Source organism: Danio rerio, chromosome 13 (assembly GCF_049306965.1).
Source record: "Danio rerio strain Tuebingen ecotype United States chromosome 13, GRCz12tu, whole genome shotgun sequence".
NCBI classification, from domain to species: domain Eukaryota; kingdom Metazoa; phylum Chordata; class Actinopteri; order Cypriniformes; family Danionidae; genus Danio; species Danio rerio.
The window spans coordinates 1377997-1393792 of NC_133188.1; the positions used below are offsets into that span (position 1 = coordinate 1377997).

The 15796-nt window shown below is 34.9% G+C and overlaps 2 protein-coding genes across 45 annotated transcripts in view; both read left to right on the forward strand.

The window, feature by feature from the left end:
- nrxn1b (neurexin 1b) overlaps positions 1–15796 on the forward strand; it is a 799620-nt gene that overhangs the window by 751874 nt on the left and 31950 nt on the right. The window lies entirely within an intron of this gene.
- dst (dystonin) overlaps positions 1–15796 on the forward strand; it is a 291360-nt gene that overhangs the window by 40760 nt on the left and 234804 nt on the right. For 41 of the 44 annotated variants that reach the window (XM_073920444.1, XM_073920447.1, XM_073920445.1 and 38 more), the window contains 2 exons: positions 13689–13750; positions 15347–15436. In XM_073920444.1, coding sequence (XP_073776545.1) covers positions 13689–13750; positions 15347–15436 — 152 coding nt within the window. Of the gene's footprint in view, positions 1–9186; positions 10328–13688; positions 13751–15346; positions 15437–15796 lie in introns of those variants that run through there. The other 3 variants (XM_073920466.1, XM_073920483.1, XM_073920470.1) reach the window with 1 other exon arrangement.

Below are 15796 nucleotides of genomic sequence, written 5' to 3' on the forward strand. Positions count from 1 at the left end.
CATGAAATAGCTATAGCTAACTTTTCGCAATGTCATTCTTATTAGCAGCTTCTTAGCATGTTGTTAAGCTAACAATGTTAAAACTGCAGTGCCAAAATTGTAGCCAACCACAAATAAACAGTAGGGGATTTATTTTAGGCATGGTTACCCTGCTGAAAAATCCAGCTTAAACCAGCCTAGGCTGGTTGGCTGGTTTTAGCTGGTTGACCAGGCTGGTTTTAGACGGGTTTTGGCCATTTCCAGGCTGGTTTCTAGCCATTTCCAGCCTGGTCTTAGCCAAATTACCAGCCAAATCCAGCTAAAACCAGCTTGACCAGCCTGGTTTAAGCTGGATATAGCTGGTTTTGGCTGGACTCCCAGCTTGGCTAGGCTCGTCAAGCTGGTTTTAGCTGGTCATCTCCCAGCCTGACCAGCTAAGACCAGGCTGGAAATGGCTGGAAACCAGCCTGGAAGTGGCCAAAACCCCTCTAAAACCAGCCTGGTCGACCAGCTAAAACCAGCCAACCAGCCTAGGCTGGTTTAAGCTGGATTTTTCAGCAGGGTAATATTTAAAAAATGTATCTGTAGGTTCAAGTGTGTATTATTTATGTTATTATTTATTCTGTTTTTCATATCTGGCCTCTTGAGAGGGTTTGGGGACAGGGGTTTGTTGTTGTTGGTTTATTTTGCATCTTGTTTCTTTCTTTTTTCCTGTTACCAGACATTGATTTTGTAATATCTTTGATTTAATACATTTGCAGACATTCAATGATATAAATAAAGAAGCAATATCCGTATTGAGCAATACTGGCTCTATATTTACCGTCTGTTTGATTCAGTATTGCTCACCCCTGGTGGCAGGCAGTATGTGTGCAGTTGGCCCGTGTGAAGGCGTTCAGTCCAGATGGGGAGACTTCTCTGTCTCGTGAATAGATTTCTCATGCTGACCTCGCTTGAGGGACACAATCTGCTTTCCTCACTGCTGTGGAATGACAGGAACGCCAGTCGCTGTTTATCTCAAGCCGCCCTATGTGTTTTATTTCTGTTTGTGTGCCATTTCATTGCATTCAGAGGCAGATTCTGGTCTTTTATGCTAGGAATATGCCAAAAAAAAAAATTTTTAAGATTAAAAATTAAATGTCTTTAAATGTCTCAACAAAATCCTGTTATCACTAGAAAATACCTTTTATAAAATTATTAAGTGGAAAAAATAATAGCCTATAGTCGGCTAGCCTGTGTGTGGCAGCATTGCATCACTGGGAATGAGTGGGCCTATCTGGTTTCAGAATATAAAAAGCAAGTCTTTATTTATTTTTGTTTTCTGCTGATTTTTATTTTCTGTTATTCAAAATAAAAAAGGAATATCAAGTCATTTTTATATTTTGCTTTTCCCTTTTTACGATGCAAAAGAAAAACGCCTGATATTTCAATAGGGTATATGCCGAGCTGGTGTTGTTCCCATACTGATAAACTTCTGGTGAGCTGTTATTGTGAACTTTTTTCCATTTTATACCGTTCCTTTTACAGCATCGATGTTGTAATGTAATTAAAATATATTCAGTTAAATAAACTTTAGCATTCATTTAGTTGCTCAAGCGTAAAACGAGACAAAAAGCCGCTTACTCGCACGCGCCCGTCAGAATCAGCAGGATAGCGCAGAAGCTCCATTGAATATACTGGGCTAAAATAAATCCTCATAATATAAAGACATGGCGGGGGGAATGTCATTTAATGCAGTGCTTCTTGCACAATCTGAGACCCACTTTACATCAGATATCACTCAGCAAGTGGAGATCGCAGATTTTTAAAGAAAACTGACCTTAAACGCGCCGGTTTTTGCATTGGCATACAGTTCGCCGGAAGTACTTAACCCAAGTTACTGACAAATTAAAAGTCCCATTAGCATGCTTCGGCATAAACCCTATGTTCGTTTTTGATATTAAAACAAAAAAAAAAAAATTTAATATCCGTTTCTAAAATGAAAATTCAATGATCAAAAGATACACTGACCGATGTTGGACTGTCAACAAAGCAAGTTAACTGGGAAAGTGGTGACGCAAGGCTAGTGTTTGTTCTTCAGGTGTTCACCTGTGTTATCATTTACTGTGCTGTACACACCTGCTTCTGCAAACCTTCACCACACTGACTTTATCATCACAGAGTGCAGAAATGTTGAGCTCTTTGCTTTTCTTAACACTGAAAATGTGTGATATTTCACACAAACATATGTTTGATACAGAAATAACTGTTTTAATTTTTTAATTTTTAATTCTCCACCAATCTACTGAACAACATTTTATTCTAAGGTGTCTTGTTACCATGTTCCATGCACTTACTATATTAATTACAATTAATTATGCATAATTACATGCAACGTATTCAAAATTAATCAACACACCTTCTAACCATAACAGTATGTAGATAAGTAATGTTTTTCTAAATTAATTTGTAATTTTTCTCAAGGAAATCCACATGAGATAGGATTGCTCACTGCTGTTTTTCTAATTTTCAAAATATGTCTTATTTTTTGCCATTAAATATAATATATTTATATAATAAATATAATAAATATAAATGAATAAATCAATGATAAATTTTAGGGGGTGACCCAGTGGCGCAGTAGGTACTGCTGTCGCCTCACAGCAAGAAGGTCGCTGGTTCGAGCCTCGGCTGGGTCAGTTGGTGTTTCTGTGTGGAGTTTGCATGTTCTCCCTGCATTTGCGTGGGTTTCCTCCGGGTGCTCCGGTTTCCCCCACAGTCCAAACACATGTGGTACAGGTGTACTGGGTGGGCTAAATTGTCCGTAGTGAGTGTGTGTGTGTGAATGAGTGTGTGTGGATGTTTTCCAGAGATGGGTTGCAAATGAGATCCGCTGCTTAAAAACGTGCTGGATAAGTTGGTGGTTCATTCCGCTGTGGCGACCCCAGATTAATAAATGGACTAAGCCGAAAATAAAATAAATGAATAATAAATCTTTTAATTAAATAAAATAAATAAAAATTATTAATAGATAAAAAATTGTATTTTCCTAAGAAAGGACAAATAAATTGAGGCATCGTTTTTTTTCATTTGCATCATCGTCAGCCATGGATACAGTTTCTACATTTGTTAATCTGGGCACGTTTTTGGCTATAATGCTTGGCTATAAGGTCTTCAAATGTTCAGCTTGATGTGCATCTTGAAGAAACTCTCAAAGCGAGATCAATTCAAGGTTAAACGTTCTAGTTTTAATGCAGTAAAATTATGATTTGAGAGTGAGATATTCATCTGTGTCTCTTAGTTTATTTAAATGTTTTGGTGCCTTTTATATATGCATGAATAATAAATGTATTTTGAAGTTTGCATTTATTGTGCATTGATTAATTGTCTCTATATTTTCAGGGTGACTATTTCACCATCAGACCAGGGACTGTAGAGGCTGTCTGGCACATTGTAGATTTCTTTATTATTGATGTGCATTGTCCCTGTCAAATAAACCATGAAATAATAGATTTAGTATTCATGCATATATATATATATATATATATATATATATATATATATATATATATATATATATATATATATATATATATATATATATATATATATATATATATATATTTATTTATTTATAGTTCCTGTGTCAAGAAGGGCATTTTGTTGGTGTTTTGCATGAACTCATTTAGGGTAATATTCATAACATCACTGATCACTGCACATTCATAGAGCTCATCAGATACAAATGCTCAGACTTGCTCGTTTTCTGTGACTCAGATATTGAGCTCATTTCACCATATCATAAGTGTGTGGAAACACTGATAATCCTCTGAGAGGTGTAACACACATCTGCCCATAATTATGAGTAAACCGCAGTGGTTTTCTCATGGGCTTGGTGTGAGAACTGTGACTGGGTCATAGGTTATGAGTTCGGGTGCATTTTTTGTGCTTTTCTCTGTTGATCTGGCTTTTTTTTGGCTCATGTAAGAAATATTTCCTCCTGGAAGTAGAAAGCTGTGATCTGCTGGAATACTGAGCTCTTAATGGCAATTGTGCCCTCGAGCGAGGTGTTTAACCCTGGATCTCTACCGAGGGAACATCCCTATTGGTGTTGCACAAGGAACAGGCTCATTCATGCATGCTTATAACTAGGACTGCACAACTTGCAGTGCAGTGTAAATGATAGATTAATGATTATTATATAGTATTTATATAGTATTAAGTAATAATTATTATAATAATTAATAATCATTATATTTACAATATAAAATCAACTAAAACAATAAAAAAATATATATATTTCAGTGTAAAATAAAAAAATGTTTTAATAATTTAATTGATTAAATTTTATAATATTTTATTTATTTTTTTACAATTAATAAAAACATTTAATAAAAAAACTTAATTGTAATATTTCATTGTAAAATAAAATAATGTTTTAGTATTTTAATTTACTTTAATTATTTATTTAACAATTTATAGAAACATTTAATTAAAAAAACTAACTTTTTAATTTTTAATATTTCTTTGTAAAATAAAAAATGTTTTAGTATTTTAATTTACTTTAATTAATTTTGTTAACAATTTATAAAAACATTTAATTAAACTAATTGTAATATTTTATTGTAAAATAAAAAGTTTTAGTAATTTAATTACATTTATTTTTTAACAATTAATAAAAAAATGTTTATTAAAAAACCCCAATTGTGATATTTCATTGTAAAATAAAATATATTTTAGTATTTTATTTATATATATATATATATTTTAACAGTTAAAAAATCATTTAAAAAAACTATTGTACCATTTCATTGTAAAATCAAAAATGTTTAGTAATTTAATTTAATTTTATTAAATTGTATTTATTTTTTAACAATTAATAAAATGTTAATTAAAAAACCCAGTTGTAATATAATTTAATGTAAAATAAAAAAATGTTTTAGTAGTTTAATTTAATTGTATTATTTTTTTATTTTATTTGATTAGATTTTTTTAAAGAATTAATACAAATTTTATAAAAAAATATTTAATTGTAAAATAAAATGTTTTAGTAATTTAATTACATTTTTTAACTTAATGATTTTTTAAATTAATTTAATTATATATTTTAAATTTAACAAAAATCAAACCATCCGACTTTTAATTTAGGAACTTTAATTATTATAAAAAAAAGTCAAGGTAGTCTTTAAAGCTTCTCTTTTTTGTTACACGCTTGTTGCAACAAATCTATAAAAAAAGTTGGTACATTTCATTCATATACAAGTTAAAGCGACATAATAAATCACATAATAGTAAATAAATCACAGAAGGCAGATGAAGTTTGTGCGAAAAATCGAGAAAACAGCAGTGAATTATGACCTCCAAATGAACACAGTGCTTTATTCACTATAAAATATCTCTTAATAGCTTTATTTGTATTCTATCTGTAGCCATATTTATAATTATAGTTAATCCCTTGCTCTGGTCATCTTAGACATATTAAGGATATTTCTGTAAAGGATTACTGTAAATATGACATATTTGTTCATTTTTAATCATATTAGCCACTCTCGTCCGCACAGTAAAGGGCACAGACGGGTGATGATGGCAGATCTGTGTTGTGTTGTAGTGCTTATTTATAGACTTCCTCTGCACATGATCCTACTGGACTGCTTTCAAAGTCCTTCACTGTCTGACTGACTGAAGACAAACTGAGCTCAATGAGGCGACAAACTCCTGAGGTTACACATTAAACCCGGAGAAAACTGCAGAAGAATACATTGAAGTGGAATTGTAATATGCCACTTTTTACAAGATGCAAAGTAAGTCTGATGTTCCTACGGTGTGTGTAGTGAGTTTCAGCTCAAGATATCACACAGATAATGTTGTCTATAACTCTCTGAAACTGACCCTTTTAGGCTTTGATTGTACTTGGATGTGGTTTTGGTGACTGTCGCTTTAAATTCAAATGAGATTGTGCTATTTTCAAAAGAGGGCGGAGCTACAGATGCATTTTTTTTTTGCAAGACACTATCATGAATGACTGTCATTTTATTCACAACATTATTCAAGAGGAAAGGTCACCTGCTGGCCATGTGAATGCACATTTTTCCAATATTAGTAAGTCAAACGTGTTGCATCCTGAAGTTCAAGATAGATAATTTTTTTATAAGTGTTGCTGGATATTGTAACATGAATACTGCTGGTCTCTTTGTTCAGTGCAGATAGCATGCGATTAATATCTCTCTCTGGATGCGGGATGCGTTTCAGGCATTTTAAACACACAATCACCAGGATATAAACAAACCTTTACAAGTGAAGAGTGTCATTTCTGCACCCCTAGTGGCACCAGATGGCATTGCAGCATTTCAGTGCATTTACACTGAAGAAAGTGAAGAAGTTTCAGCAGATCAGTTCAAAGGAACACAGAGGAATTGATTCATATTTAGTAAACTTTATCAGTAGTAGAAATACTTATATGTATCGGCTTCGTTATATAGTTTGTTTAGTTTATATATAATACTATAATAATACAATTAACTCCCACATAAAAATTGCTATACAAAGTTATAGTGTTTTCGAACAATACTATAGTAAAGTACTCAAATTAATTTGTGGTGGTGATTCTTTAGTTGCTTTGGTAACAAGAACTGTAGTAAAGTATTTGAATTAATCTGTTGTAGTGATTCTCTAGTTGCTATGGTAATACAACAACAATAGTAAAGTATTCAAATTTATTTGTTGTGGTGGTTCTACAGTTGCTATGGTAACACAAGAACTATTGTATTCAAGTGAATCTGTTATGGTGATTCTTTAGTTGCTATGGTAACACAACAACTATAGTAAAGTACTTAAATTATTTGTTGTTGTGATTCTACAGTTGCTATGGTAACGCAACAACTATAGTAAAGTATTCGAATTAATCTGTTGTGGTGATTCTACAGTTGCTATGGTAACGAAACAACTATAGTAAAGTATTCGAGTGAATCTGTTGTGGCGATTTTACAGTTGCTATGTTAACACAACAACTATAGTAAATTATTCGAATTAATCTGTTGTGGTGATTCTACAGTTGCTATGGTAACGCAACAACTATAGTAAAGTATTCAAATTTAATCTGTTGTGGTGATTCTACAGTTGCTATGGTAACGCAACAACTATAGTAAAGTATTTGAATTAATCTGTTGTGGTGATTCTTCAGTTGCTATGGTAACGCAACAACTATAGTAAAGTATTCGAATTAATCTGTTGTGGTGATTCTACAGTTGCTATGGTAACGCAACAACTATAGTAAAGTATTCGAATTAATCTGTTGTGGTGATTCTTCAGTTGCTATGGTAACGCAAAAACTATAGTAAAGTATTCGAATGAATCTGTTGTGGTGATTCTACAGTTGCTATGGTAACGCAACAACTATAGTAAAGTATTCAAATGAATCTGTTGTGGTGATTTTACAGTTGTTATGGTAACACAACAGCTAAAGTAAATTATTCAAATTAATCTTTTGTGGTGATTCCACAGTTGCTATGGTAACACAACAACTAAGTAAAGTACTCGAATAAATCTATTGTGGTGATTCTACAGCTGCTATGGTGACACAAACTATAGTAATGCATTTGAACGAATCTATTGTGGTGATTCTACAGTTGCTATGGTAACACAAGAACTACAGTAAAGCATTTAAATTAATTTGTTATGGTTTTACAGTTGCTATGGTAACACAAGAACTATATTTAAGTACTTGAATTAATCAGTTGTGGTGATTCTACAGTTGCCACAGTAACACAGAAACCATAGTAATATAAACAAATGACCCAATACTGTAGTTTTCTACAAGTGTAGTGTATATTATACTACAAATACAACACAGTTTAGTAGAAACTGTAGTAAAACCTAAAGTATATGACAGTATTTATTACAGTAAATCACTATACCACAGTTCATACTATATACGATAGTATCATTCAGAAACACTACAGTGTTTACCATAAATTACTGTAGTATTCTTTTCACGTGGGTTAAAAATGAAATAACCATTCAATAATTAAACTCAAGGTAGCCTAAAGTGTTTAATTAATCAAGGCTTTGGTTTGAGTTCATTGTTTCTGCTGTACATCTATAAAGGCTACGTCACCTCATGTGCATTTACAGCTGTGATTTATAATCCATAATGTGTTTATAAGTGATCTGCGTGGGTATGATCGTAATAAATCAGCTGTAGTCATCATTCTGTGATCATTACGTGTGGTCAGGCACAGGCTTGTTTACTTCCGGACATAATGAAGCCGTGAGCTGTAAAATGAGCTATTTATGAGAGTCAGTGACCTTTAACTCCAATCCGACTGTGATAATAGTTTAGTTATTGTCTCTTGATGTTTTACAGTGAGATTATCCATCAGTTTGACTCGTTGTTACAGTATGTGGAAGACCGAGGTAATCGGAAAAACACAGAAAACACGTTTTTTTTGCGTCCTAAAGGGGGCGCTGTTTACTCATTATTTCACCATTACCTCATTATTCAGAAAAAAACAATCTCTGCTTTAATGGGATAATTCACCCAAAAATGAATATTCTGTCATCATTTACTTACCCTTTACTTGTTTAAAACATGAGTTTCCTATGTTAAACACAAAGGAAGACATTTTGAAGAATGCTGGAAACCTGTAACTATTGACTTCCATAGTATTTGTTTGTCCTGCTATGCATGTCAATGGTTACAGGTTTTTTTTTTTTTCAAAATATATTTTTCAGTGTTCAACAGAAATAAATATTTACAACAGATATAAATATTTTAAACAATTTGACGGAGAGTTAAAAGTGAGTCAATTTTCATTTATACAATAAATAAATAAATAAATTTTATTTTATTTTAAATATAAATTTTTTCATTTATTTTATTTTATTTTATTATATTGATTGATTTATCTATTTTATTTATTGATTTTTTTATTTAACTTAATTTTGTTTTATGTTACTAATTATTTTATTAATTAATTTATTTATTTATTTGATTTACTTATGCATTTATTTATTTATTTATCTTTTACAATTTGTTTGTTGTTTGTTTGTTTATTTGAACCCTCAGATTTTTCATTCCAAAAAGTATTTAGATTATTTTTCGGCCCAGGGTTTTACAAATAATTTTCCCTGAGTAATAAAGAATGTTGCTGTGATTTTATTTATTTATGTATGTATGTATTTATTTATTTATTTATTTATTTATTTATTTATTTATTTATTATTGTGATGATCCTGCAGTTGTTGTGCTTCCGTGTGTTAAAGCGCATTCATCTTGATCTAGCCTAATGGAAATGAGATTATTAAACTTCCTATAAATAGACTGATGAGTGATCCTGAATAAGGTCGTTTTGATGTCCTTGATTTTCCACTAATTAAGTTACAGCTCACACTGACTGTGTTCAGAATGAGCGCTAACAAACTGCACAGTAAATACACTGCTGCACACGGGGCGTCATTCATTCATTTTCCATCAGCTTAGTCTCTGATTTTTCAGGGGTAGCCACAGCGGAATGAACCACCAATTATTCCAGCTCATGTTTTACACAGCGGATGCCCTTTCAACTGCAAACCAGTAATGGGAAACACCCATACACTTTCACATTCACACATACACACACACACACACACACACACACACACACACACACACACACACACACACACACACACACACACAAGCACACATTTTTGAGCGAGATGCTAATGGTCTAATCCGATTCAATGATTTATGCTAAGCTAAGCTAAAAGTGCTGCATAATATCAATAAAATAGCTACTTTTAATTTTACGTCAGCCACAATGTAACTACAGAAGAGTCGAGCTTTAAATAGGAAAATTTGGAAAATCATCTAAACTCTTTGGTCTTTTTGAAATGAGATGCTAATGGTCTAATCTGATTCAATGATCTATGCTAAGCTAAGCTAAAAGTGCTCTCGCCAGACACAGAAATCGACTGAAAGGATTAAAAAAGTCGTAAAACTAAACTCTTTAATTCTTGCACCTATTTTCATAAAAGTCGAGGGTTACCTTAAAGAGAAGGCTGTTTATTAGTGCTTCACAAATGAGCGCTGTGTATAATGCTACTGAATCTGTGGCTCAGCAGAATGGGTGAAGAATCAAACCTGTGTCCTTGTGTAAACATTCACCATGCGGTGGAGCCTGTTACTCACTGCAGTGCTGGAAAACCTGACAGGACTCGTTCTGGACGCTTGCGAAGGAAAAGCAGGCGGTGTGTGTGTGTGTGCTGTTAGCGCTCGCTAGGCTAAAAACACACACACATGCAAACACAGCCATGAAGACCCGCAAGCGGGACGCGTTCAGTGGGATTATGAGGCCGGACACGCTGCTGGTGACGCTCATGTGCTGCATGGGTCAGTAGATTTCTCACACTCTCACACATTTAATGTAGGAGTCGTGCTGTTGTACTGCGTTTATCAGTAGTGCTGAAGGGCTCAAAGTGCACATCTGCAGTGCATGAATGAGGTTTTACACTCTGCTGTCATCCGGCAGATTCCTGCACTGCTAATACTGTGTTTACTGAGGCAGGCTAGTGCTCATACGTGGATTAAACACTAGAGGAAGCTGACATGATGCTGTACATGATTGATTGTCTGGGTTCTTCATGCATGATGCTATTGGATGGGGTTTGTACATTTATCGGTGTCATCATTTATTTTGATGTTTCGTTTTAGTTTATTAATTGATCTATTTATTATTGATAGATGATTTATAATTGATAGATCAATTTATTTAATTTATTAATTGATCTGATTTATTAATTTTAATAAATTAACTGATCGATCAGTAATGGATTATTATAAGCCCTCATGTGAAATTTGAGTTCTTTTTAACAGAGCAAGGACATTTTGTTTACAGAATATTCTATTGTGTTTCTCTTCTGAAGAAAGTCTTATTTCTTGTAGTTTGAAATGCATATTAATGATAACATATATTATTAAATATATTTTATAGCTGTACGATATTGGAAAAGTCTGATATTGCGATATTTTAGTTTTCTTCAATAAATATTGTGTTATAAATACAGTTTCAGAAGGTAGTTTGTAAACAGTAAACAGCACTATTTGATGGTTTTCTGGGAAGTCTAGCAGGATTCAGGTACAGAAATTCATTTATTCATTTTCTTGTCGGCTTAGTCCCTTTATTAATCCGGGGTCGCCACAGCGGAATGAACCGCCAACTTATCCAGCAAGTTTTTACACAGCGGATGCCCTTCCAGCCGCAACCCATCTCTAGGAAACATCCACACACACACTCATACACTACGGATAATTTAGCCTACCCAATTCACCTATACCGCATGTCTTTGGACTGTGGGGGAAACCCAGAGGAAACCCACAGGAACGCAGGGAGAACATGCAAACTCCACAAAGAAATGCCAACTGAGCAGAGGCTCGAACCAAAAACCCAGCGACCTTCTTGCTGTGAGGCGACAGCACTACCTACTGCTCCACTGCCTCGCCAGTACAGAAATTCATGAATCACAACGTAAAATTGATTAAATGATTCAAATAATCACAATGTTTTTGTCTCATTTCTAGTCCAAACCAAAAAAAAAAAACCTCTTAAAGCAAGTAAAAATATTGTTTAGTTTTCATCGTCAGAAGCAAGTAAAAATGATGAGTTTTTCATTAAAACAAGCCAAATGTCTGCCAGTGGGGTAAGTGAAATAATCTTGTTTTCGCTTTGAAATGTAGATATTTGGACTAAAAACAAGACAAAATTGCATTAATGGTATAAATTCTGTATAAAAACAGTGATTTAATACAATTCTCCTGGTCTACTGGTCTACTATATATATCTCCTGGTCTACTATAATTCAGACTCAACATTGAATATCTTTGCGATGTGACTATTGCGGATGCGCACATTGAGATATCCATGCTGAAACCATTGTGCAGCCACAATATATATATATATATATATATATATATATATATATATATATATATATATATACATACAGTTGAAGTCAGAATTGATTGCCTCCCTGAATTATTTGCCCCTCTGTTTATTTTTTTACCTCAATTTCTATTTAACAGAAAAGATTTCATCAACACATTTCTAATCATAATAGTTTTAATAAATCATCTCTAATAACTGATTTATTTTTTCTCGATTTATTTTTTTCTCTTTTCTATGATGACAGTAAATAATATTAGACTAGATATTCTTCAAGACACTTCTATACAGCTTAAAGTGACATTTAAAGGCTTCACTAGGGTAATTAGGGTAACTAGGCAGGTTAGGGTAATTAGGCAAGTTATTATATAATGATGTTTTTATGGAGAAAAAAATATATAGCTTAAAGGGGCTAATAATATTGACCTTAAAATGCTGTTTAAAAAAATTAGTAACTGCTTTTATTCTAGCTGAAATAAAACAAATAAGACTTTCTCCAGAAGAAAAAATATTATCAGACATACTGTGAACATTTCCTAAATCTGTTTAACATCATTTAGGAAATATTTTAAAAAGAAAAAAAATTCAAAGGGGGTGAATAATTTTGAAAATGCAGATTGTTTATTGTGAGAGTTGGGTTTATGGGGAGAGGATATACAGTATGTGCAGCATAAAAATCATTATGTGTATGGGAAGTCCCCATGAGGATACCCGTACAAGTGTGTGTGTCTGTGTACCTTGTATTTCTGACATTCTGGAGACCAAATGTCCCCATAAGTATAGCAATACCAGTACATTTTGACCTTGTGGGGACATTTTTTGGGGTTCCCATGAACAGACAGCAGTATTTTGAAAATGTAAAAGTGCAGATTGTTTGCTGTGAGAGTTAGGTTTAGGGGGAGAGGAGAGAGAATATACAGTATTTATAGTATAATAATCATTACATCCATGGGAGGTCCCCATAAAGATAACTGTACAGGTCTGTGTGTTTGTGCATCTTGTATTTCTCATGTTGTGCGGACCAAATGTCCTCATAAGTATAGCAATACCAGTAAAATTTGACCTCATGGCGAAAACACACGTAAACCACACAGAATAAAGTATTTAGAAAGTGTAAAAGTGCAAATTGTTTATTGTGAGGGTCGAGTTTAGGGGAGAGGAGAGAGAATATACAGGATGGACAGAATAAAAATCATTACATCTGTAGGAAGTCCACATTAAGAAAGCTGTTCAAGTCTGTGTGTGTGTGTGTGTGTGTGTATGTGTGTGTGTGTGTGTGTGTGTGTGTGTGTGTGTGTGTGTGTGTGTGTGATGCTGGACGTCTGTCGTCATGGACACAGGAAAACACTAAATACTGTGGTTGGGAGAGTGTGTGTAATGGAGACTGTGATTTTCAGTGATTTGCTTCACATCCTGTGCAGAATCCCAGATTAGCAACATGACATTACAGCTTGACATAGTTAATAACACTAGTGCTCATTCATCAGATAACTTCAGTGTTTATTCAGGGCCGCAGGACTAAAATGAACACAAGAAACTGCTTAAAAATATACACATATATTATTAATTAAAATATGTATACCTTTGGGTATAAGTGTATCTTTGGTGGCTCAGTGGTTGGCACTGTGGTCTCAAAGCAATAAGAACGCTGATTCAAGTCTCGGCTGGGTTAGTTGGTGTTTCTGTGTGGAGTTTGCATGTTCTCCATGTTGGCATGGGTTTCAATATTTCAAAAATAGTACAAATATCACAGGATGAGAATCATTTTTTCCTTCAAACGTGTATATTAATGCAGATCTTCTTGTTTTTCAGATGAAAGAGACCGAGTCCAGAAGAAGACTTTCACCAAATGGATCAATCAGCACCTCTTAAAGGTACAGTACATCCGATTTGCTTGTTAATGTGGAAGAGTGAAGAGTGTAAAGAAGGCAGAAAGAGGACATTCCCAAAATACAGGGATCTACGTGATATTAACATGCACGCACAGCCATACACATGCACACACACTAACACAAACACACACACATACTGCACAGCCATACACATGCACACACACTAACACAAACACACACACATACTGCACAGCCATACACATGCACACACACTAACACAAACACACACACATACTGCACAGCCATACACATGCACACACACTAACACAAACACACACACATACTATCATTCATTAATCAGTCCCTTCATTAATCTGGGGTCGCCACAGTGGAATGAACCGCCAACTAATCCAGCATGTTTTCTGCAGTGGATGCCCTTCGAGCTGCAACCCGTCACTGGGAAACATCCATACTCACTCATTCACACTCATTACACCACGATCAATATAGTTCATCAGTTCCCCTATAGCGCATGTGTTTGGACTGTGGGGGGAAACCGGAGCACCCGGAGGAAACCCACGCCAACACAGGGAGAACATGCAAACTCCACACAGAAATGCCAACTGACCCAGCCGAGGCTCGAAGCAGTGACCTTTTTGCTGTGTAGTGATCATGCTACCTACTGCGCCACCGTGACACCCCCCACACACACACACATGCACACTCACTAGCTGGTCAGGCTGGGAGTTGACCAGCTAAAACCAGCTTGACCAGCCAAAACCAGCTATGTCCAGTTTAAACCAGGCTGGTCAAGCTGGTTTTAGCTGGATTTAGCTGGTCATTTATCAGCATGAGCAGCGAAGACCAGGCTGGAAATGGCTGGAAACCAGCCTGGAAATGGCCAAAACCCCTCTAAAACCAGCTTGGTCGACCAGCTAAAACCAGCCAACCAGCCTAGGCTGGTTTAAGCTGGATTTTTCAGCAGGGATCATTTAAGCGAGGTACAAAGAACGGACCCAAGACCCAAGAATGTTTCAGATGACAGTAATGTGTTGTTGGACCATTCCAGCATGGTAACCTGCTCTACACCCACCCATAAAGTGAATATCATCATATCTGGAGTGCAGATATGAGCTGGTTTGGTGCTGATGTGTTTAAACAGGCCTGCTGAGGGTGTGATTGAGTCTCCGTCATGTGAAAGGGCGCGTCTGGGCTTTTTGTTTTATGAAGGGTAAAACCACAGTGCCGGGAGTGTCTTATCTTATTGCCATGCCAAGTGTCATTCATTGCTGGAATTGATAGTTAATGAATGGATCCTGTGCAAGCCCTTTAAGATAAGACACTGTGTGACTCATTTGTCATAAATGCTTTAGCAGTATTGTGAAAAAGATAAAAATAAAAATGCTATAAGAACTTAAAGTCAAACTATAGTGTTTTTGAACCATGCTATTGAATTAATACACTCACCGGCCACTTTATTAGGTACACCTCTCAAACTGCTCGTTAACGCAAGATTCAAATCAACCAATCACATGGCAGCATTTAGGCATGTAGACATGTTCAAGACGATCTGCTGCAGTTCAAACCGAGCATCAGAATGGGGAAGAAAGGGGATTTACATGACTTTGTTTGTTGCAGGTCCGAAAGCATGTGAATGACCTGTATGAGGATTTGCGGGATGGACATAACCTGATCTCCCTTCTGGAGGTGTTGTCCGGTGAGACTCTGGTGAGTTTTGCTCCGTTTCTGCTCATCTCTTTATACCTGAAACACATTGTTGATTATGAATGACCTTTGTAGATACACCATCCCCACCAGTCCACTTCTGTGTGTATGTATATGTGTGTGTGTGTGTGTGTAACTAATCCATCAGGCTGATTAAATGTCCACTCACACACTGATCAGCTTTGCTAAAAGTAATGCAAATTCACGCTCTAAGGGCCAGTTCACATTAAAGACGATGACTATGAATATAACACGAGCTATATTTTTGTCCAGACCAGTAATTGATATATATCTGTTTATGTTTAGTTTGTTTTTGCAATTCCCCGTATAGCCACTAGGTGTCCTAAGTGTGTTTCTAGCGCA